At 66.1% G+C, this 23311-nt stretch overlaps 1 protein-coding gene across 1 annotated transcript in view; it reads right to left on the bottom strand.

Moving 5' to 3' along the window:
* The window catches only part of LOC147415770 (dedicator of cytokinesis protein 2-like), a 74810-nt gene extending 51499 nt beyond the window's left edge, over positions 1–23311 (bottom strand). The window contains 22 exon segments of the mRNA XM_086463692.1: positions 5209–5343; positions 5511–5611; positions 6225–6314; positions 6771–6868; positions 9614–9803; positions 12432–12535; positions 13392–13464; positions 13968–14066; positions 14950–15074; positions 15187–15312; positions 15854–15933; positions 16144–16219; positions 17212–17347; positions 18466–18547; positions 19359–19513; positions 19646–19781; positions 20250–20398; positions 20476–20572; positions 20684–20739; positions 20821–20861; positions 21062–21145; positions 23254–23311. Of these exon segments, the coding sequence (XP_086319818.1) occupies positions 5209–5343; positions 5511–5611; positions 6225–6314; positions 6771–6868; positions 9614–9803; positions 12432–12535; positions 13392–13464; positions 13968–14066; positions 14950–15074; positions 15187–15312; positions 15854–15933; positions 16144–16219; positions 17212–17347; positions 18466–18547; positions 19359–19513; positions 19646–19781; positions 20250–20398; positions 20476–20572; positions 20684–20739; positions 20821–20861; positions 21062–21145; positions 23254–23296 (2276 nt within the window). The 5' untranslated portion in view covers positions 23297–23311.

Below are 23311 nucleotides of genomic sequence, written 5' to 3'. Positions count from 1 at the left end.
GACGCAGCGAACAAAGCAGCGAGCCTGGTGGGGAGCGACTGGCAGGTACGGATGGGGAAATGGGGGATAAGACCTGATCTCCCCACGGCCACGGAGACAGACACCGTCCTCCAGCCCGACCTGACGCCTGCACGCTGGCTGCCACCACGGCAGCAAGCAAAACGCATTTGGTTTTCAGTTGTGGTTTGGTTTCTAACTGTGCACGCAGCAGCAGCAGAACAAACAAGACCTGTCACTTTTTGCTTACCAGCTATTTTTGTTGAGTCTAGTTTTTGTAAAATCTTTGCTGCTTTGTTTTATAAAATTACAGTTGGAGAGCTCTCCACTCAAATTCACCTTTCCTGCCTGGTAAAGGAACCCCAGGGCACACACGGAACATCCAGGTTTGGCAGCGGGAACGAGCCTGTCGATCTGCCCGAGGCAGCTCAGATGTGCTCAGACAAACCTGCGCCTGAGCCACGGCTGCTTTATGGCCCTTGACCGACTGCCAAGTCAACCAGAGCTCAGACTGACTCCAGAAAGGTCCCTCCCTCTCATCCCGCACGCTAAAGCTACTGAGCGGTGGGAGCCCCCAGCACTCCCATCCCCGCAGCCCCGTCCCATGGCCCTGCAGCCTGGCCCAAAACCCCACCAGGGGCCTGTGTGTCTTAGTGACCAGCAATGATGCTGCACCATGATCATCATTTATTAGGGATTTGTTAGATCTTTCACAGTCCTTCTGTTCAATGCATCTCCCCACAACCGGCTGGCACGGACTCGCAAGCTCCCCTCCACCGTAAACTCTTGCCCACAAAATTCTGTATTTCTATCACACAGAGGGCCCGCACGACTACGACACTGTTGTAAGACAGGTTGCCAACACTGATTTCTGAACCTTTTAAGTGTGTAAAGACTCAAACCAGAGCAGTACAAAGCAGCCGGAGCGTGCAGCTCGATTAGGCCAAGACAACGGCTGATTTGCGCGGCTGCAGCAGACGTGGGGCAGCGCAGTCTTGCATTTAACAACCTACTGGTTTGGAGGTTTTCATCAGGAAAACCAGCAGGCGGAGGCTGGCCCTCGAGCCCCAGGCCTCCCGGGACACTGGGCACCCTCCCGCCTCCGCTCCTGCAGCTTCGGGCTCCGACACGCAGCCGAGTTCGAGGAATGGCACCAAAACCCAGCCAAGTGGCAGGGAAAATTATCCAGCCACCAGCCTACTAAGCAAATCCGTACGGACCGCAATAGGAACGTGCTGAACGAGAGGTGCTCGAGAAGGGGCAGCGTGGTTCTCGGGAAGGGAGGCCCTGCCAGCTCAGACTGCGGTGGGACCCGAGCAGCCGCCTTTGGGGACCCCAGGGACCCCAGCAAGTCCCTGTGGGAGGGGGGCCGGTGGGGATGCTCAGTGGCTGCGGGGTCCGGTGACTGGCTAGAGGGTGCGGGGGGCAAGGGACCGGCCCCCACAGGGGTGCGGGCCTGCCCTGGGGACAGGAGAGGGGATGAGCGTGGCCATGGCAGAGCCCATGGGTGCTGCCGGAGCGGGGCTGGCGGCAGGAACCGGAGGGGCTGAGCGAGGCTGGGTGAGGGGGCTGCGAGCGGCAGAGCAGGGGCTGCGGAGGGGTGCTGGCGAGAGCAACCCCAGCCCCCCCAGCACCGGCGGGAGAGAGGACTCCCCACACGGGGCAAGCCTGGGGTGACGACACTTGCAGGAAAAGCACTTTCAGGAAAACTTCGCCACCCTGGGTAGCAGCCAAAAAGCAGAAGCCGACGGAGGAACGGGCAGGGAGGAAGCAGCGAGCAGGGACCATGTCACCCGCTGTCGCCAAAACCCGGCTCCCCCAGCCCCCTCCCCGAGGTGACGGAGCCACGCAGGTGCCAGGGGAGCTGCGAGGGGATTCGGGGCTCCCACGGCAGGGGACGGGACAAGGTGCCCAATGTCGGGAAGGGCACGGGGGGCTCCACCGGTCCCCGCCTGCCCTGGCGCGGTGCGTGGGGTGCCGAGGGGGGATGAGGCTGGAGACGCAGCGTGGCGTCTCCCTACGGAGCGAGGGCGGGGGCGCATTCCCGCAGGAAAGCACATTTCGGGCACAGAGCTCCCATGGCCAGCACCAGGATCCGGCCCCTTCACAGCCCACCGGCTCCCACGCCCCCAGCCCGAGGCAGGCGGGGAACCAGGGGGCCCTTTCCCCGGCCACAGACCTGACGAAGGGGCTCGGGCAATGAACCTCCTGCCCGGCACCGGCTGGGCCCCGCTTTGATCGTCCTCGCAGCAACCTGGGACCCTCGTACGAGCTACTTGAGCTGCTCACCCGATTCCAGCGGTAGCACGCATAATCAAACAGGCACAGCGATCTGCAGTAACTTATTATAATTACAATCTAATTTCTTTAAATTATAGACTGTGTACAAATTGTAGCACCATTTAAAGTATTTAGAAGATCTGAGGAGTTCCTGTTATTGCACTGTTAAGATCGCAAAGATAAAGGGAAGATGAATAAAAACACTAAATGTCTTCAGGGATGTCTTCATTCCAATGCAAACTAATTCACAGGGCTGTTTGCAAATGCTCCATATAATTATTTTTCTCTACCAGAAATCCTATAAGCTGGGGAATTTGCTCTGTATTTTCATGTATGATGAGGAGGCAGGTACCCTGGTCTCATGCAGGAGCACCCCGGAGCCCTGGGGCAGCTGCCTGGCCATGAACGAGACCCTGGGAAGGGCCAGCAGGCGAGAGCGATGAGGAAGGACAGAGAGGGCTCGCAGCAGCTCACACACCGGCAGGCCCCGTCTCTGCTGCGTGAGCTGCACGGGGAGTGCCCGGCAGACAGCAAAGTGAGACGGCGAAGACAAAGCCAGGGCAAAGTGAGGTCTGAGAGTCCCTCGGGATGTCGGGGACCCGACACGGCTCCTCACTGCGAGCAGGGCGCAGGGCGCCGACGGGGATGCCGACATGCGTCCTGGCACCCCTGCGCGGTGCTCAGGACTTTGGGTGGAGGCGGCAGACCCTGGGCTTCCTGGAAAACGGCTCAGGACTTGAGGTGGAGGCGGCAGACCCTGGGCTCCCTGGAAAACAGCCGCCTGCCGAACCGCAGCCCCATAGCATGGGGCAACCCGGCTGCTCTCCCACCACAGGCTGGCGACGCCACATGCAGAGGGCCCTCGCCGCCCACTGCTCCCTTGGGACACTTTGGCTTTCGGTGCCGCGTACTTGGAATGAAAGAGGAACGTAACTTGCTTTTTCTGGTAACTCTGCTTTTTCTGGTAACTACAAACTCGTGTTTTCAGTTTTGCACTTCAGCCCGTCAGCACGGCCGGGCTCACCCTCGCCTGCCCAGGGGAGGCTTGTTTGTCCCATTGCGCAGATTAGGACAGGAACCCCGTGCCCACGGGGAACAGATGAAACCAGGTCTCATGAGGACTCTGGAGGTACCTGGTGGGGGACCTTGACCTTATCCCCAGCAGCCACAAGGAGCCATGAAGGCTTCCAGTCCCTTACGCGGCTTATCACAGAACCACAGAATGGTTTGGGTTGGACGGACCTTAAAGACCATCTGGTTCCCACCCCCTGCCCTGGGCAGGGACACCTCCCACCAGCCCAGGTTGCTCCCAGCCCCATCCAGCCTGGCCTTGAGCACTGCCAGGGAGCGGGCAGCCACAGCTGCTCTGGGCAGCCTGGGCCAGTGCCTCACCGCCCTCACAGGGGGGAACTTCTTCCTAAGATCTCATCTAAATCTTCCCTCTTTCAGTTTGAAACCGTTACCCCTCGTCCTGTCACTACAGGACCCGGTATAAAGTCTCTCTCTCTCACAACCCCCTTCAGGGCTCGTGCTGAGCTGGGGGATGAGCTGCTGAGCCAGGACAGGTCGGGAGAGCTGGCGCAGGCACTCTTTCCCCAGGCCCTGGGGCAGGCACCGTGCCACCCCTGTTTTGCTGCAGCACGAGGGACCCCGGAGACTGAACATGCACGTTGCGTTGGAAATGGTTTGAAAGCCCAGCGAGCGGCGGGAGCGGGCGAGCAGCCTGGGACGAGGCCCGGGAGCCGTGGGTGCTGCTGGAGCTGCAGAGGCAGAGGGTTCATCAGAACGCTCCAGCGCCAAGCACATGCCTTCGCCAGTGACGTGCCAGGGCGGCCCTCGCTGCCCGGATCGCCGTCACCACACCCGCCGCCATCCGCACCCGCTAAAGGCGGCGTTAGAGCCCAGCAGGAGGCTCGCAGGTGACGCCGTCGGCAGAGCTGGGGATGCCACGGGGGCGGCACGGAGGCCAACGCCAGGCTGAGGGCTCAGACAGCCCGAGCGGAGCGGAGCACTGCTCCGCAGCAAGGTGTGCCTGGCCCAGGGTGAGCGCAACCTTTCCCTCCCCAAGGGAAAATCCACGAAGAAGCTCCTGAACAGCACAGGCTGCGCAGGCAGAAGCTGCCCAGGAACGAGTGGGAAGGCTGGACGCCAGAAAACCTTTCCAGCCACAGTGCCGGCCGCGCAGGGGAGCAGGCTGCCCAGGGAGGTTTTCCCACCTCCTTTGTGGGAGGTTTTTAAGGGCACGCTGGAAAAACCCGGGCAGAGCCAGCCCTGCCTTGGGCCGGAGCTCACTGCGGGTCCCTCCGGCCTCACGCACGTGGCGCTTGGGTCAGCCCGACACAGAGTGGGCCAAAGCCGATCTCACCAGCACCCCGCACCAGCGCTCCCAATCGGCCCGACGGGCGGCAAGCCACAGGCTCGCCCCGTGCTTTGCAAACACGGTGAAACGCCGCTCGTCGGCCCGAGCGCGGTGTGTGCAACGGCACCCGTCCGGCCACAGCACCTCACGCTGGACCACAACTGCCCCAGCAGCGACCCGAGGCCGGCGCGCAGCAGGAACTGCCGGAAACCTCGGGGAGAGGACGTGGGGCAGCGGCGGAGGGGAGCCTGGCCAGGCACCGGCCAGCACAGCAGCACGTCTGCAGCGCGCCAGGGGCTGCAAGTGCCACCCCTGGGTGCCACATCCAACCTGAGCAGCCGGCACCAGCACCAGGCGGGTCGAGACACCAGTGCTGCATCCCCAGGACTGACAGTCGGCACCAACACCCCTCCTGCGGCATAGGGACCCCCACGGGACCTTTCCTTTCCTCCCTCCCGCAAACCCCACCGCGGGGGGCCGATGCTCCAGCGGTGCTGCCGACGCGCGGCGCTGGCCGAGCAGCTTGGCAGAGTGCGGCACCTGGAGCGGTGGAAGCGATGGCCGGTACTTACTGGGCAAAGAGGTGCCGGGAGCGGACGATGAACTTGAAGACGTACTCCAAGGCCTTGAAGGTGCGCATGAGCGGCTCGCAGGGCTCCCCACGGCTCGCGTGGTCCATGTACTGCGTCAGCACCGAGATCAGCTTCCTGCAGGATGGCAACACGTGTGGCCAGGACTCGGCGGGTTCCCCGGCCTCAGCCGAGCAGCCTTTGGGGCTCAGCTCCTGCCGGCGAGCCCCGCGCTCCGGCTCCGTCCCCCCCGTCCCCGCCGTCCCAGCCCCGTCCCTCCCCACACCACAGCCGCCGGTACCCACTTGTAGGCGAGCGTGGCACTGAAGTGCTGGCGGATGTAGGCCTCCAGGACGGTGTTGAAATGCTGGAACTTCTTGTCGGCCACCAGCCCCACGATGAAAACCTGGGGGGGAGCGGGCAGTGGGACGGCTTGGTGCAGGCAGCAGGATGCCTGGGGACAGCCAGGTGCCTGCAGCCACAGCCAGAGCGGCATTGACCCCTCATGGGGGCTGCTAGGGCCACCAGAGCCCCCTGCACGGCCGCCCAGCCTGCCGGGACAGGCAGACCTCCAAGGTGGAAAGCCCAAAACAAGCCCTGAGCCCAGCAGCCACAGGACGACTCAGGGCCAGCTTGTGCAGAGCTGGCACCATCACTGACCCTGGGTGTCTCACGGGAGCCGTCCTGACCCCAACCCTCCCCTGGTCCTGTCACTGGGGTCTCTCTTGTCTCGGTGTTGGAGAAACGCCTTTGAACCTTGCTGGAACTGGCTCATCAGAGGGACAATGTCCCCGTGAGCCACAGCCCTGCCCTGTGCTGGGTCAGCTGGGCTCTACTGGCCCGAGGCACGGCGGTGGAGCCAGAGGCACTGCTCAGCCCAGAGGCGCTGCGTGGCTCTAGGCACGGCTTGTCTGGTCAGATCAGCAAGCCCCATCTCAAACCTGCCCCAGTCCCCCCCTGCACTGGCCAGTGGGGTCAGACCCATGCTCAGCACGTGGGGGGACACAGGTCCCGCTTACCAGGGCATCAAAGACAAGTGTGTCATAGACATCCGTGTCCGAATTCTCCATCATGATGGAGAACAAGGCATCCAACGTGTCCTGGAGGAACTGGGGGAAACAAAAGGACCGTGAGGGCTCGAGCGTTAGCTCCCAGCATCGTCCCGAACCCACGCTCAGAGCTCCTGTGCCCATCCTCAGCCTCTCTCAGCCCTTCACCAGGACACAACTCTCCGTCTCAGCCTGTCCCCTGGCAGTAGACCAGCACTGTCCCTCCAGCCACCACTCGCCCCAGTGGGGCTCCCCGGGACCAACAGGGCAATCGCCCAGGCAGAGGCAGCACCTCTCCCCGGAGAAGAGGCACTGAGGCCATGCAGGATGCTCCCAGTGCGCCCAGTTCAGCCCCAGCCCAGGGCGGCTGCCCCAGTGCTGACACTGCCACCCCCAGGAGCTCTCACATCCCTCTGCCCCCCCAGGGAGCAGCCATTGGCGGGGGACGACGACGACATACAGCCAGGAGTGCAGGAGCAGGGAAGGGGGGAGGTAGGAGGGAAGACCCGGCCGTACCTTGATGACCTCCCCGCCATCCACGTTCATCAGCTTTTGGAGGTTCCCGGCGAGGAGGCTGGGCTTGGCGCGCCACTTCAGCAGCCCCAGCAGGTTGACTGGGTGGGAGGAAGGGGAGAGGCAGCACAGCTCCACTTGCTGCCAGACCCAGGCTCCCCCGTCCCACCCTCACTGCCCAGGGCAGCCGGACAGAGAGGCCCCATCCCTGGGGGCTTGGTGCCACTCGCCGCCAGCCTCTTCACACCCCCACGGGAGGGAAACTGAGACCCGAAACAGCAGGACTCAGCCGTGGAGCTGCGGCTTCCCCACAAACCCATGAAGCTTTTGGAGAAGGGATCTTGGGGAGGGGGCCATGGGTCACCATCGTCCCCTGACCCGTGCCCTCCATTGGCTGGACTGTGCCGGGGATGGGACCCAGGGAGGTTGCCCACACCCCCTGTGCCTCCCCAATGCCCACCCCGGGCACCTGCCCCCCACTCCCGGCCATACGCCCACCCGCAGCGGCCGCGCCGCAGCTCCTCTCCTGCGCCGGGCAGAGCTGACCGCGGCCGTTCCGGTGTGCACGGGGCCGTGGGCCGACCTGCCAGCACCACACCAGCCGGTGGTCGGCACAGCGCTGCCAGGGCAGCCAGGACCCGCCGACCCCCGACTCCCCACACAACGCCTGCTCCGCACAGAAAGCTTCCCGACTTCAGTGCCATGGCAGCGTAAAACCCAGCTGCGTAGAGGGTTGCTACCGTAGAAGCTGTAACCGTGCTGCAGGAGGGGAACTCACGGAGCAGCAGCGGCCCTGAGCCCCGCTCACACCGCACCGCTGCGGCCCCAGACCCCGTCAGCGGTGAGTCACCGCACTGCGGCCCCCAAGCCAGGAGGCTGCCGTCCCCCAGCATCGCGCCAGGGCCGCAGTTCCCCCAGCTGCGTCACTGCACTTCAGCGAAAGGAGGACGAAGCGTTTGCCTCCATCAGCCTCGCAGCAGCGGTGCCGCTGGGCAGGAGGGACCCGGCTTTCCCCTGGCCAAGCGCCACTGCCGCTCGCCCCCACGGCACAGAGCCCGCTGGCTCGCGGTGCTCCCACGCAGCGTTGGACTCTCCAGGCAGCTGGAGACGTTACCCCTAGGCGTCCCTGTCGCCCGCCCCGAGGACCGAGCAGCTGCTGGGGGGCTTTCTGCGGCAACGCAGACACACGCTGAAAACGTGGCGTTGGCCCGAGCGCCGGCACCGTCACGCAGCACAGCGCGGTGAGGCCCGGCGAAGGGCTGGGATGCTTCTCCCTGTCATGGCAGAGGTGCGAGTGCCGCGTTTCCCCCCAAGCCGGACGCCTGCGAGGGCACTCAGCTGGTGCAGCCCCCCAGCCCTCCCGTCCCGCAGGGCTGGTGCCCGGCTGCTCGCCACTGGCCCCGCTCTCCTCTCCCCGCTCGCTTCCGAGGGGCAGGGGCAGCCGTTTGATAACCGCCAGCGCTCGCCCAAGGTTGCGACACCTCCTTGTTCTGCCGCCTCCCAAACCATCTCGAACAAGGCAGAAATCCCACCTGCCACTGCGGATGCGCCTGTGCCGAGATGGCACACGTGCTCTTGGCTGCCCTGCCGTGAACTGCGCAGAGCACCCCAGGGCTGGCGCCCACGCTAGCTCACCCAGGACGGGGGCTGAAAACAGGGAGTCCCAAATCCCACCCTGATTTCAAAGGGCCCAAGGTCACGGAGCTTTCGACAGCAACAGTCAGCAGCTCGCTCCAGCTCCCAGATCGGAGGCGGCAGCTCAGTTCCCCCGTGGGCCAGAGCAGATTAATTACCATCTGCAAGGGCTTGTGCCAGCCAAGAAACTGCTAACTACCCACAGCCGCTGGCAGCAGCTCCGCTCCCCCAAGGTGGGAGAGCGCCTGGAAACACTTGCAGCCTGTTATTGTTTGTTCTCATTCCCCCGCCTTGGAAAACTAATCTGCTGCTAACTCAGGAGGGCTCAGGAGACAGATAAGCCAAAAGACAACCTTAATAAAAAAGAGAAAAAAAATGAGGAACTCTCTGAGTTACAGTCTGGAGCTATCAACCCAGCGATGTGCAAACAGAGCCTGCAGCAAACCACATCCCGGCGGTGCGGGCGCCGGGGCAGCACGACGCAGGGTGCCGTGGCAGCGGTGCTATGGGGCAAGGGCAGGGAACCCGGACCGCTGGGGCGGCGGGCAGTGCAGCACCGTCCCGCCGCAGGCGCTCCTGCTCGCTGCCACCCCTCTCCAGGGGACAGCAGCCCCCAAAGCCCCCGGGACCGCGCTGCCTGCCAGCCTGCACCCACCCCAGGAGCAGCATGGCCGTCCTGACCACATCAAAACCTCTCCTGCGCCTTTGGCACGCCATCCCGCTGCCCTTCACGACGGGACTGAGCCCTGGCATCGCACGGCCGTGCTGGAGGGGCCCAGTGCCAGCACAGCACCCAGCGTGGGCAGCAGCCGGGCTGCCCCGGGGACCCTGCACAGCCCCCCACTCTGCCTCCTCATGTGGGGCCGGGAATCCCCCCCAGCCTGGTGCCCTCCAGGGGGGTGACCGCCCTCCCTGCCCGGGTACAAGCTGTGTTCATGGCACAGGTTTAGGAAGGAGGGCAGGGCAGGTCCCTGGCCTGAGGACAAACATCTCAGCTCCGGTGGGCAGAGCCCAGCCTTCCCCCATCCCCAGCAGGGCCTCCCGGTGCTGCCACAGCGGCGCTGGCACCGTGTCCCGCAGTGGCCGGCACGTGCCGGCAGACCGCAGCCACAGAGCCGGGTGCTGGGAGAGGAGCGGTCCGGCGGGTGGGAGCGCACCGGTGGGCTGGGGGCACAGCCCCGCCGCCGCCCCCGCAGAGAGCCGGCACTCACCGTTCTGGGTCAGCTTCGTGGAGCAGACGAGCGTCGAGATTTGGAAGGCGTCCCGGGCCGACGCGGTCAAGCCCGATGTGGCCCCACTCACGCGGAAGGAGGACCCGGAGAGGAGCTTGGGCTCGGACAGGTTCCTCGTGGAGGGCAGGCTCAGGTACGCGCTGGCGTCCTCCAGCTTCCTGCTGTCGCCCTGCAAGGCAGAGCACGGCTCGCACCGGGCAGCGCAGCCCCACGGGACACGGCTGGCCCCGGGCTTGGTTTTCACCCCACGACAATTCCCCTGCGCGGGGGACTTTCCTGGGCAGGATGGGGCAGGGCAAGGAGGTCGGTGGAGCCGCGCACGGGTAACGGTGGCTCCCAGCTCACGGCATCCTTATGGCCCGGTAACCTCCGGCTCGTGGGAGTCGCTGGGATACGGGAGCCGGCCCGGGGGAATCGCGGCCCACGGTGCAGAGCCCGGCACAGGCAGCGCGGCCGGCTCGCCTGACGCAAATTTCAACAGAGCATCCAACCGAGCTGCTCCCCGAGGGCTCTGTGGGTCCGGCTGGGACAGCGAGCCAGGAGAGACACCACGTCCCGGCCAGTGGCACTCAGGGAGGACACAAGAATGACGGGAGGAAAAGCACGGGGGGAGGCCGGCGACACGGAGGAGCCTGGGGCCAGGCAGCATCACGCCAGGAATGAAACGTGCCTGAGCGCTGCCAGGGGACGGACACGCAGCAGGACACCGACCGGGTGGCCGGCGCGGTCCCACGGCGTCACCGTCACCAGCCTGACGGGACACTCCTGCCCACGCGGGCACACCGGGGTCTCCCTCCGCGGCAGCAAAACAGCCTATTCCTCTGAGTCCCCTACTCCTAAGTTGCAGAATGAAGACAGCGTTACAGCTAGGAGGACTCACTGGGGTGACTCTCTAAATGATCCTTCCGTGCTTGTTGGCAAGACTGGGACACGGTGGATGTCCAGAGCCGGCTGGACACGTGACGATGGACCACAGCCGTGCCGCCACGAGCTCACCAGCGCTCGCTTACAGCTTGGCAACGGGGCTTTTATCCTTCCCTGCCTGCAACCTCGCACGATAAAATTCTTCCTGCTGAAGGTCAGATGAAGATCACAAAATTGTTCGCTGTTGGCATTTCTCTCCACCGAGCAGGGCCACGGTGGCCAGCTGACTCGCGGGAGGCACTGCACTTCTTCCGAGGGCAGCTAAGCCCTCGTGGGGTAAACTGGCTTAATTTCAGACATTTCTCAACCAGCATGAGATCAAGAGGTCTGAGGAGCTAAAAGCATATAATTCACATTCCTCTGGCAAACAAAGATAAAAAGATGAAACAGCTCCTGACTCCCAGAATCAAGCCCCGGTGTTTGCCGGGAAGAGCAGGAGGCAGCCGGGGAGGAGACGAGGAGAAGCGCGCCGGCTTTCACTTGCTCGGGGGCAGAGGACGCTGGTGAACGCAACGGTTCAGCGAGGGCAGCCACAACCCTTCGAGGAGAAAACGCCTTCGGGAGGGAGATGCGCAGGGTTTGATCTCGCTGCCCCAGCCGGCACCAGCAAGTCCCGGAGGCTCTCGGTGCTCCTGCCGCAGCACAGGCTGCGGAGGGGACAGTCCCCCAGAGAGACAGGGGTCGCGTCTGCAGCTCTGCAAGCCACGGCAGCATTTAAAGAATTTGGGTGTTTTGCCCGAAAAGAGCAGGGAGGAGGGAGATGATACCGATTTCAAAGGCGTAGGAGCTGCTGGGGAAGAAAAGGGCAGCTCTGTCCCTGTCCTCAGGCCGGGCAGGGCAGGGCAGGGCAGGGCAGAGCAGGCTCCCTGCGGGAGGGAGGTCGGGCATCACGAGAGCGATAGATGAGGAACGGGAACGGGAATGGCAGCGCCGGGACGGGCTGGCTGGGATGTTCCGTAGCTGCAGAAGCAGCATCGGGGTGCTACGAGGGAAGCGCGGTGAGGAAGAGGAACAACTCCTTCGTCAAGCTCACGGGAAGCCTCGGCTAAGGCACCACGGCAGGCGGGAGGCAGATCTGCTCGTCCCAAAAAGATGCAGGACTCGGGAAGGGAGAGGGGTGAGCCTCGAGCAACTGCGGTCGCATTGCCAGGAACAGCAGCAGGGAAAGTCAGAGAAAGCTTCAGCAAAATACCAGGGCAGGTGAGGGGCTGAGGTGGGAAGGTCACCTCCTGGGGAGGCGGGAGCCCCACTGCCGGTGAGGAACACTAAAGTGGTGCCGACGCACAGAGGAAGAGTCCTGAGCTCGCCCTGCAGCGGGGACCAGCTTGCACCTCCTGCTGCCCTGGCCGCAGCCCGGGGAGAGGGGGACACCGAGACAAGGGGGGCAGCACGTTCATGGGGTCTTTCATACCCCGGCATCAGAGCCCACTGAGTTTTTTCCAAATGAACAGTGAATTTTCCCTCCACCCTTTCTCTCTCTGCTCTCTGAGAAGAAAAACTAAGCAGTTTAAAGTAGAAAAATGCTGGTGAAATCAGGTAAAGCGCAGCAAATCTCTTCATGGGGACGTTCCCTCCCAAGTCAGATACGTTTAAGTTACCTTTTTCTAAACAAAACTTGTCATTCGCAGGGGAGCAGTGCAGAGATTAGAGGCGCCATGTGCAGGGAGCCGTGACAGGAGCCCCCACCATCAAGGACAGAAAGGACAGGAGGGAGGGAGGGACTGGAAACCCTCCAGGGGGACTTTGGGTACGTGCCACCGGTGTGGCAGCTCCGGCAGGGACTGGGACCCCAGCCCCACGCAGGCAGCTGCCAGGAAAGCTGCCGTCCTGCAGCCTCCCCGCTTCGAGGGGGGGTCCAGCTGCCCCCCCATACCTTGTACAGAACCAGGTCATGCTCCCCATCACGCAGCGTGGTGCCGTCCGGCCGCATCAGCTTCACGAAGGCCATGGAGAAAATCCGCTCGCTTTTGTCTTTGGCTGGGAGAGGCAAACACGGAGCGAGGTGAAGCCAGCTCGAAGCAGCCCGGGGACGCGCCGCACGGGCAGGGGACGGGCAGCGTGGCCGGGGGCTCCTGCCCTCCTGGCACCCGCAGCGGGTCGGGGAGGGGACTGCTGGGGAAACCGCGTTTCTTTGCCCGGAGCCCGCAGGCTGTGCCCACACGCAGCAAGAGCCCCGGGGCAAACAGAGAAGCAGCTGCTGCGGCTGTTTGGGAACCTCGTGGGGGCAGAGAGGGGAGAGGCGGCAGCGACGAGCCGATACACGGCCAGCGGAGCTGGCGGCCATCGGAGAGCCGCCTCTGCGGGAACAGGACGAGCTGGGGGCAGGCAGGGTCAGACTGGCGAGCAGCAGCCTCCGCTGCAGGTCTCCGTGGTGGCCCTGGGGAAGGTCCCCGCAGTGGCAGGACGTGCCACACCGCGTCCCGTCCCGTGCGGTTCTCAGCTCTGCGAAGGCACCGGCAGCAGCAGCTCTGCTCCAGGAGCAGCCCGTCCTCCTGGCCGCATGCACGCTGCACGCTGCAGCCTGCAGCCAAGCACCACGGGACGTGGAGTTGGTGCCGCGGGGAGCCGAGCACAGGCACCCCGGAGCAGCTGCCTGCAAGAGGCTGCCTCACCACAGGCAGCGGGGACAGAGCAGAACAGGGGGGCGGCTTCGTTGTCCCCACACGTGAATCCAGACTTCACGGCACCCCTGGTGCATCCCCGCACGGTGCGAGACGAGGGCCACTCACAGGGCCCTCCTGTTCCTGCGGCCCCCGAGGCACGGACAGCCGCCTCCATCACCGCCCTGCTGGGAACGGTAGCAGAGGGAGACCTGACGGAAGGAGGTACTCACAGTCGCTGGAGGAGCGGTGCCGGAAGGTGAATCTCAGGTGGGTCTTGTGGACGTCTTCGATGGGAACAGCAATCTGCGAGAGAGCACACGTGCCCGCGTGAGGATGGGGCTGAGCGACCCGCCTGGCCAAGACCCCCCGTGCTTGGGCAAAGGCTGTGCTGAACCACCAGTTGCTTAAACCCCAACCCACGTGCTTCCCTTCAGTCAAGCCTCAACTGGAGACGCAGGCGTCTGTGCAGGGCCGGCGGTGGACGTCCATCAGCCCGTGGGGAGAGGCAGGAGCGATGCAGGAGCGATGCAGGAGCACCACCGGCGGTGCCAGGCACCTGGAGCCCCTGCCCCAGCGCTGCTCGTTGGGCATCGCCTCCCTGCTGCGGGTCACCCTGGGGTCCAGCCAGGGGTCGAGCCGTGACACCGGCACCATCTCCCACCCTCCCCAAGCCAGGGAGCCGGGGACTTTGCCCCCTGAAAAGCCAGCCCTGACGGAGAGAACCCTCCACACCTTGGGGCGGCTCAGCCTCAGGGGGTGACAGCCCCAGTCCCACCTTGGTCCCCGTGCCCAAGGCCGGTACAGACCTTCACCGTCTCCATCCACCGCTGGTGCCGCTGCTGGTAGTAGACCACAGAGCGGTACTCGCTCGCCGGCTTGTCCCCCGCGCCGTGGTAAATCACGTTCTGCCGAGAGGGCAGCAGCAGAAGAGACACTTCATGGTCAGATCAAATAAACTCGAAGGGCTGAAGACTTTTGCATCCCCTGCTAACCTGGGCCAGCCCCCGAGCGGTCCAGACCCCCCAGATGCTCTCTCCTGCCCACACCACGGCAGGCCCCTCCTGAGCCCCCTGGCACAGGTTCCCCTTCACAACAACCCAGCCGGCGCAGGGACTCCTCTCCATCCCTTCCCAGCCAGGCTCAGAGGGGCAGCAAAAGGCTTCCCCATCCCCATCCCTCCACCTCTGCCAGGCCTGGTGCAACCTCTGAAGGGAGCCAGCAAGGGATGCACAGCCTGCACGGGCACCGCTTGGCTGCCATCGCCCCGTGGGAAGGGCATTACCGGGGGTGGAGGAGGTGGGGGCTGCACCCCTGGGCCAGCCCAGAGGGACACTCAGCAATTCACAGCCTGTTCCCCAGGAGCCAGGGGAGAATCGCATTTGAAATGAAAGCAAACACCCTGGAGAGACAGACAAGGCAGCAGCCAGTCCTGGGGCGGGGGGAACTGGGTCTGAGCCTCCCCCTGCTACTGGCAACTCCTCGGCTCCTTCCCCCTCCCGCCTCTCCTGGGGATGGAGAGCTGGGACACCCCACACCCGGGGGCCTCCAGGGGTGGCCAGGGGGTTCTGGCTGTCCCCAAGGGAGGACAATCTTCTCTCTAGCCCTTCCCACCACTTTCCCAGATCTTTATTCTGAAGGACAGCTTCAGGGGCTCCAGCGGCCAAAAAGGTCAGTTCATGCCGGCACCAACCCTGGCACCAGCATGCTACGGAGCTGCTGCCTCTGCCCGACGTGGGGGGTTGTGGGGGACAGTCCCCCACCCCAGGGCCGATCCAGCGCCTGCCGTACCTGCACCACGCTGCCTGACTCGTCGCAGACACACACCGTCACCTCCACATTCTTCTGTGTCTTCTTGTTCCCTTTGTCGAACTCGCCCTGCACCAGCGTCAGGTAGATGTCGTTCCTGATGTCTCCTGGGGGGGCAGCCCCATCAGCCGGGTCCCCTCTGCAGCGGGGCACCCCGTAACCCACCGCTGGGACCCTCAGAGACCATTCAGGGATGGTCCAGCCTGCCGCCCTGCTTGCCTGGCATGATGACCTCCGGGTAGCCCAGCTTGCGTGCCACCACCGTGCCGCGGTCCACAAGGTGGGGATGGTCCTTCCGCACTTGGCTCAGGTCTCCCCAGAGCATCTTCAGGGACACCCAGAACCCTGTCAGGGCAGAGCACGGGACATCGGCCCCACGGCCCGCACCAGCTCAGCCTGAGCTGTGCCGTGCTGTGCCGTGCCAGGTAAGGCTGCCGGCCACGCACACCCCCTGCGGAAGCGGCTGTCCCTCCCTGGGGCTCATCTCCAGATGCGTTTGGGTGGGTGGTCATTCCCGGTCACCCCATGGGGCTCTGATCCCAACGGCCAGGACAATTCACACAGAGAGCCCGGGCCGCACCCAGCATCAAGCTCACACCCTCGTGGCTGCTGCAGGTTTTCAGTGAGTGACAGCGTGCAAGAGCCTGGGGGAGGCAGCAGGAGGGGGGCCAGGGCTGGCCAGGGACAGGAGAGAGCTCCCAGACCCCGCGAGGAGTGGCACAGGGGGGCTGCCCCAGCACGGCAGCTGGGAGCCACTCGGGACCCCGAGCACAAGCAGCAGCCACAGGGAAACACGGGGTGGGCCCGGGAGGGCTCTCACCCCGTCCCCCACCATGTACCGCGGCACAGCGCGGGCATGCCAGGCAGGGGGGCTGCAGGGCTCTACCTTGTCCCTTGTGGTTGATGTCCTTCCCCTCCACCGCTTTCCTGATCATGTTGTGCAGAAAATCGTTGTCAGCAGCCGCCCTGCAAACACCAGAGCGGGGCGATTCAGAGGAGCTCCCCGCCGGGCGCACACAGGGAGCCCTGCACGGCTGCTCCCCGCAGCCGGGCACCGACCACCAGCAAACAGAACAGCAGCCCTGATCCCGCTGCGGTGCCCAAACCTGCCAGCGGTGCTGCCTGCTGCCCCCTGCCCGCTGCCCCCTGCCCGCTGCCCAGCCCTGCAGCACTCACAGGTGCACGGGGATGAAGTGCTGCTTGTCCTCGTCGCTCTCGCACTTCCCCTTGGTGATGTCGGTGATGTCCATCACTGCAGCAGCACAGAGGCGGCAGCGTGGGGCAGCTGCCATGGACATCGGCAGCCCCAGCCCCCAGCGCCAGGACCCTCCGTGCCAAAGCCTCCCAGGACCAGTGCCTAGGACAGTTCTGTCCTTTCCTGCAGCCACCACTTCGCCTGTGCCCCGGACGGTGCTCCACAGGGAGGTCCTTGCGCCCCACCGAGACCCCTCTGCCACCCCCCGCCAGACAGCACCGAGCTGCACGGGGGTCTCAGCAGGGAGAAGCCCCAAGCCTGCACGGCTCCACTGCCAACATGGGCTGGGACCCAGCATCCCGGCACAGCTCACCCATGGAAAACGCTCCCAGGGGGCCCTGTGGCAGCACCGGCATCAGCCCCCAGTGCAGGGAAGGGTCTTGTGCTGGGGCACAGCCCAAAGGCCACCCACCCCTCGGGCTCTCCCCTCCTCGCCCTGCACTTCTCTGGCCGCCCCAGGGCAGAGCTGGCTGCTTGGGGCTCACACCAGCATCCCCTCCAGCGGCAAGCCTCTGGGGAACAGCACGCAGAGATGGTGCAGCCACCAACCAGACCGTCACCACAGGTGACCTCAGAGCTCCAGGACAGATTTTGGCCAAAATAAGCCATATCCAGAACCTCTTCATTGGCCAAGGACAGGGGGTTTGGTGCAGGACGGACAGGGCACCGCAGAGGGGGCACCAGGGCAAATCCATCTGGCCCCTCCCTGGGGACACGCTCAGCTCAGAGCGCAATTAGCCACCGGTACGTTCATAATTCACCTGGCGATTTCTCTGTGGCCGAGGTCCTGGCACACACCGATCAGCCAGGTGACATCAGTCCCAGCCAGCCCATCCGATAGGGATCAACACCCAGAGCAGGTCTCTGGGTGGAGGCGGAGGCAGGGAGCTCCTCGCTCCACTGGGGACAGGCACCGTGGAGGGGCCAGGGCTGCTCCTGGGGGCCCCTCCGGCAGCGCCAGGCTGGGGTCCCCCACGCCATGCTCTCACCTGAGATGCCGAAGGGCCGCCGGAGGCCCGTGCTGAGCTTGCGGCTGTAGGTCTCCCGGAGGTCCATGCGTCCCACCCGGATGATCTGGCACACCAGGAAAAGCCTCTCCCGCTTCAGGTCTTTGCTGCCCAGGTCCTGGGGGCGGACAGGGGCTGTGTGAGCCGGGCGCTGCCAGCACCCCACGGGGATGTGCCACTACTGGCACCGGGAGACTGCGGGGTACCCGGGCCGTGCGGGAGGATGAGTCAGTGGACGCAGAGCTGCTACGAGTCCCTGCTCCCGGCAGCCCGGCTCTGCCTTCAGGGGCCAGGGAGTCCCCCTGCTGCTGCACCCTGCAGAGGGTCTCAGCTCGAGGGCACGCAGCCCCGCTGCCCCAGGGAGCCTGGGGTTTGTGTCACCAAACTCAAGGGACGTGGACAATGCCAGGGCTTGCGGAGACTCATGGCCCCACAGGGCACCCACGGGCCAGGCAGCGCGGCCAAGGGGGCACGCTGCCCTGGGAGGGAGCAGGTCTGACACGGCGTAGGGCTCGGTGGGGTGACCGGCTCCGCCTGCCCTGGGGGTGCCAGGTCCCAAGGGTGCTGCTCCTGCGCAGAACCTTCCTGTAGAGCTGCGGCACAAGGCTGCGGCACAGAGCAGGGTCACGCCGCAGCGCACCGGGACGCGCAGCCGACGCCAGCAGCGGGCAGGGGTCGGAGGTGGGCGAGAGCTGGGGGAGCTGGACCGCGGGGGCTGGAAGTGCTGATGCTGCTCATTAGCATTGATTTTCCCAGCTCATCTGCATATCGATGGCTCCACTTGGGCCGGCCTGAGGGTCAGCTCAGCTCTGCTGGTGCAGCAGGAAAAACGCTGGGTCAGCAGGCGCTGCCTGCGCCTCCTCCCACCCGCAGCAAGGGACCCCCGAGCCCGGCTGCGGGCGAGGGACTGAGCGGAGACGGGGGCATGGGCACCCCGACCACCCCACCCGCCCTGCACCCGGGAGCAGCAGCTCCACAGCGGGTGCCCACGTCCCAGTGCCAGGGCTGGGGTGTGCAGTGCGGGGCTGGCCGGGCTGGGGGGCGCGGGAGGAACGAGCAGCAAGGAGAGAGCAGCGGGAGGAGCTGGGGGTCGGCTGCTGCGGGGCGACGTGGGCTGCGGCGGGGCCTCGAGGCCCCATGCGTGGTGCTGGATGCACCCAAAATGCTGAGGGTGGGTCGAGTGGGCACCTCAGCAGGCAGCAGCAGCAGTGCTGCTCCCGGGGGCTCTGCACTCACCGTGAAGACAGCCTTGAGGTTGTTGAGCAGCTCGAGGTCCTGGGGGACGCCCGTGCTGGCCCAGCGGATCACGTAGTTCTCGCTGCGAGGGGAAGGCGAGGGGGTGAGGAGCCCGCGGCAGGGGCCGGGCACCGGCACAGCAGAGCCGGAGCTCGGTGTGGCCCCAGAGGCTGCCGGCAAGCAGCCCACGAGCCAACACCACGACGCTGGGCTGGAGTGCTTTGGGCACGGGCAGAGCGATGCTCAGGCCCCGGTTCACGTGTCCGGTCCCTGCCAGCTCCCACTGCGCAGACCCCTTGTCCGACCTGTGGCCCCAGTCCCGGCACACAGACTGGCCCAGCCCGGCATCCCCAGCAGCGCAGGCTGCCAGCCCAGCCCTGCCTGCAGCACAGGCAGCTTGCAGGTGCTCTGGGCACGTCAGCTCACCGGTCCTTTGCACGGGGCCACGCTGCCACAGCGGTACCCGGCGTCTGGCACGGGCTGAGCCGGCATCTGCCTCCGTGAGCAGGTGGGCGCAGGGCAGCACGCCACAGCACGCCTGCGACGGGCCCCAACGCCTCGGGCACGCACCACCCCGGGCAGGACGAGCCACGGGCTGTCCCGTGGGACATGGCTGCACGCCTCGCACGCTGCCAACAAACCCCCACTCCGGAGGAGAAAACCCCGTGGGAAGGGACGTGCCTCTTGACCCCGTGAGCTGTGCTGGCTGTGCTGAGCCGGCCAGCAGCCGGGCTGGGCAGGACGGGCAGCAGCCGGGCACAAAGGGACAGGGGCTTCCCCCGCGGAGAGGGACAAGACCAGGGGACGCCGCAGGGAGCGGCAGGACGGGCACCCAGCCGAGCCGGTGGTGGGGGTCCGGCAGTGGGGACGGTCCTGCTCCGCTGGGGCCGCACCTGATCATGCGCTGCTCGGCAGGGTCGTACAGCGCCATGAGGAGCTGCGCCTCCTCGCCGATGTTGCAGACGAAGTTGCGGACGCAGAGGTAGAGGCTGTGCGAGGGCGAAGCTGCCAGGCGGGCGCTGCGGCCCAGCGCGCTCTGCTGCGGGCTCTGTGGGGCACGAGGCTGCTCAGCCCCACGGCACGGCCCCACGGCTCAGCCCCTGGCATGGCATGGCCGCCATGGGGCAGCAGGCTCTCGGCACGGAGGGGCCAGCGTGCCGGCACCGGCGCTGGCTCTCACCATCTCCTCCTGGATGCGCTGTGTGATGGTCTGCGCAGCCTTCTTGTGCGCCTGGAAGAGGCTGATGACGCTGGTCCTGTCGGGGTCCAGGATGTTTTCATCCTCATCCCGCACCACCAGGTCCAGCGCGAGGATCCTGCCAAGGACAGGACGAGGTGAGGCAGGACCCAGCCCTCGGCTGAGCCGGGGGGACACGGGTCTGTGCATCCCACCAGGACCCGCCTGCCCCTGCACAGGCACTAGCTGGCATGGGGTCTGAGGGTGCAGGACAGATGCCCATGGGTCCCAGCCAGCAGCAGAGCCCTGGCAAGGGGACAAGAGCTGGACAGCACCAGGGAAGCTCTCCTGCCCCAGCCAGGGCTCGTCGGCGATAGCCCTTGGCTCAGCGGCTTGCACACCCACTGTCCCCGGCCACCACGGGACAGACAGCCAGGAAAGCAGAGACACAGGGTGCCCCAGGGACAGCCAGCCAGGATGACGGGGACACAGGGACAGCCAGCCAGGCCAGCAGGGATGCTGCAGCAGAGGGGCCGAGCGTCCCTGTGCAGCCTGGGCCAGGGGGGGCAGACGCCTGGACCCCCCCGCACTCCATCCCCGCTCTCACTTGTTGCCATAGTCGATCTTGCCGGTCACCTCCTTCTTGAGCTGCAGGAGCTCGTCCTTGGGCAGCGTCCCCGAGAGCAGCTGCGAGCGCTGCTCCATCAGCTCGTACATCATCTGCTTCACCTGCCGGTACCGCTCCGTCTGCCCTGCCTGCGGGCAGCAGCGCCGGGTCACCGCCTGTCACCGCGTGCCCCCGCCGCCCCGGCACCCCAGTCCCCGGCCCTCACCACGTAGAGCTGCTTCCAGATGGCGGCCCACTCGCGCAGCGTGGTGGTGATCTCCTGCACCATGGGCATCTCGGCGGGCACCACGCTCTCCTCCACCCTGGGGAGAGGCGCAGGGACGCCTAGAGCCCCGCGGCACCGTGCGGACCCCCACGCCGGGCAGGCAGATGGGGTGGGGGGGCCCACCCACGCGCCCGCACCTGGTACCTACCCTCTGCGCTCCACCACGGCGCCCTTCAGGTGGATGAGCGAGGCCGGGAAGATGCCCTGGGGGAGCCGCAGCCGTCAGCACCCCCCAGCTGTGCCCGCGCGCCCCCACGCCCCAGCCCCCAGCAGCCCCTCACCTACCCGGGCAGCCCGGTTCCTGAGCGAGTACCCGCGGTACCAGCCTGCAAGGGGAGCGACGGGGACGCCGTCAGCCGGGCTCGGGGAGCTGCAGCCCGCGGCGGGGCAGGGCTGGGCGCCCACTGGCAGCGCGGCCAAGAGAGGCTACACGAAGCCCCGTGCCAGGGTTCAGCCGGGCGCCCAGCCCAGCCTGCCCGCGGCAGGGGACGGCGCAGGGCCCACCCGGGGTGCCGGACCCCCTTACCCTCGGAGGCCTGCAGGATGTGCACCGTCTCCCCGATCTGCAGCGGGAGGTGATGCTCGCTGGTGCGCGGGAAGTTCCACACGGCTGCAAAGGGAGCGGCCGGGAGCCGTGGGTGGGGGTCCCTCACCCAGACACCCCCTCACCAGCACAGCCCCCCCCGGGCCCTGTGCACCTTCGGGGCAGCGTGCACCACGGCCAGCCTCCCCGCACAGGGCAGAGCTGCCTCAACTGGCATCGCTCAGCCCCGAGACACGGTGCAGAGTCCCAGCCCCACACAAACTGCATGAGACCCCCGAGCAGGCACAGTGCGAGGAAGAAGAGCGCTGGCCGCAGCGGAGCCGGGGCAGAAAGGGGACCTCGGATTCCAGGAGAGCCGCAGCACAGCCCTCACAGTGCCGGGCACAGCAGGAGCCGTCAGCCCCCCTACTCCAGGACACAGGGGTCCCCTGCCCAGCGTCCTCCCCATCACGCTACCTGCCACCCACACGCTGGGCACCCAGCCCAGCCGCACGGGCCCTAGCAAGGGCCGAGCCCGGGGGGTCCCACGCCCACCACAAGTGGCACAGGGAGACAAGTGCCAGCCAAGTCCCCTGCCTGGGTGCGCAGGCCAGCCTCTGGGGACAGCTGGAGCTGGCGGCAGGGCACATGGGGTGAGGGGGGGCGGCGGGGCGGGGGGCGCGCAGGAGCTCGCTGGCAGCCAGACGCTTCCTGCCGAGGCGTGGGCTGCACCGGGCCGGGCTGCGGTCAGTCCTGCCGCTATTTCTGGTCCTGGGGACAGTGACAGCCCTGTCTGGTGGAGGCAGCTCTGGCTTGGCCCCAGGACAGGCTGCACCCTGCACCGGCGGTCAGAACCCCGCAGACATGCCCGCACCTGGGGGGGTCCCTGCTGGGACACTGCCTGTGCCCACCGCCAGCCCCAGCCAGGGCCAGCTCATACTGCAACACCCCCAGACCCACACAGCTCATTGGGACCCCTCATGCTGGCCCCAGCACACCTTGCAGCACCGGGAGCCCTGAGGTCCCACAGGACCCCTCCTGCCACCCTGCCCTCCACACAAGGACCCCGAGCCAGCCTGCACCAGCACCCGGCCCCAACCTGGGCTCGCTCCCCTCCAGCCCCTTCCCACCCCCCCAGACCCCAACCGGGCCAGACTTTCTCTTAACGCCCATCGGGCACAAGCAGGAACCGAGATGAGACCTTGCTCCGGATGCTCCCCAGGACCCCACAGGGCTCAGCCCTTGCTGTGGGTACTCCCCAGGACCCCATGGGGGCTCAGCCCTTGCTCCAGATGCACCCCAGGACTGGGCAGGGCTCAGCCCTTGCTGCGGGTGCTGCCAGCAGTGCAAGGGGAGGGTGTGGAAACAGCCCCAGCCAGAAACGGGAAGAGGTGCAGGGCTGCAAGAGCTGGTGCAGGGCATGGGGAGCTTTTGCTCGCCCAGCGAGCCTGAGCTGGGGGGTGGTTCAGGGAATGGGGCTGCCCCAGGTTTTGCCATCACCGACGGCAAGGCTGGGAGCAAAGCCCCAGCTGGGACCTGGGGCAGATCATAGGGGCAGCTTTGGGCTCCCCAGGGCCCCTCCCTGCGAGCAGGTCATGCACGAGGTAACGATCCTGTCAACAAGCTAACCACCCCTTGGGTGGAGGCTTCTGCGCTTCAACAGCCAGGCTGAGCCTGGACTCCCAGCTCAGAGGGGAGGCCCGGACCCTGCGCCGAGCCCCCTGCAGTGCTCTGCCCCCAGCCCCGCTCAGCCCCACAGCTCCCCATCCCCACCCAGCATCAGCCATGCTCAGCCTCTGCGCGTGTGGGTCCAGCTGACACCTGCCCTGCTCAGCCCCCCCATCTCCGGGCCACTCGTCACCAGCCCTGCAGCCCCCCACCGACCCCCCATTCATTCCTGCACCCACTGGCCCACCTAGCGCCAGCACCACGGGGACCCTGGCCCCCGCCTTGCATCGCCGCCAGCCCCACCCAGCCCGGCACCGCCAGCACCGTTCACCCCGCAGCCCCGCACCATCGCCCAGCCGCCGTCACCAGCCCCTCTACAGCCTACTGCCAGTGGGCCACCGCAGCCGGGGGCACCGTCAGCATCACCCCAGCCATGAGCTCCCCATCCCACCAGCCCCGCACCCCTCCGGTGACCCGGGGAGCCCAGCGGGGCGCGGTGCCCGCTCAGCCCCGGCACCTGCACTCACCCACGCCATACTTCTCCTCCTTGGTGGGCACCCACGGGGCCATGGCCGGCTGTGCCAC

This window comes from Leptosomus discolor, chromosome 4 (assembly GCF_034619465.1).
Source record: "Leptosomus discolor isolate bLepDis1 chromosome 4, bLepDis1.hap2, whole genome shotgun sequence".
NCBI classification, from domain to species: Eukaryota; Metazoa; Chordata; class Aves; order Leptosomiformes; family Leptosomidae; genus Leptosomus; species Leptosomus discolor.
This window is presented reverse-complemented; position numbering and strand designations above follow the sequence as displayed.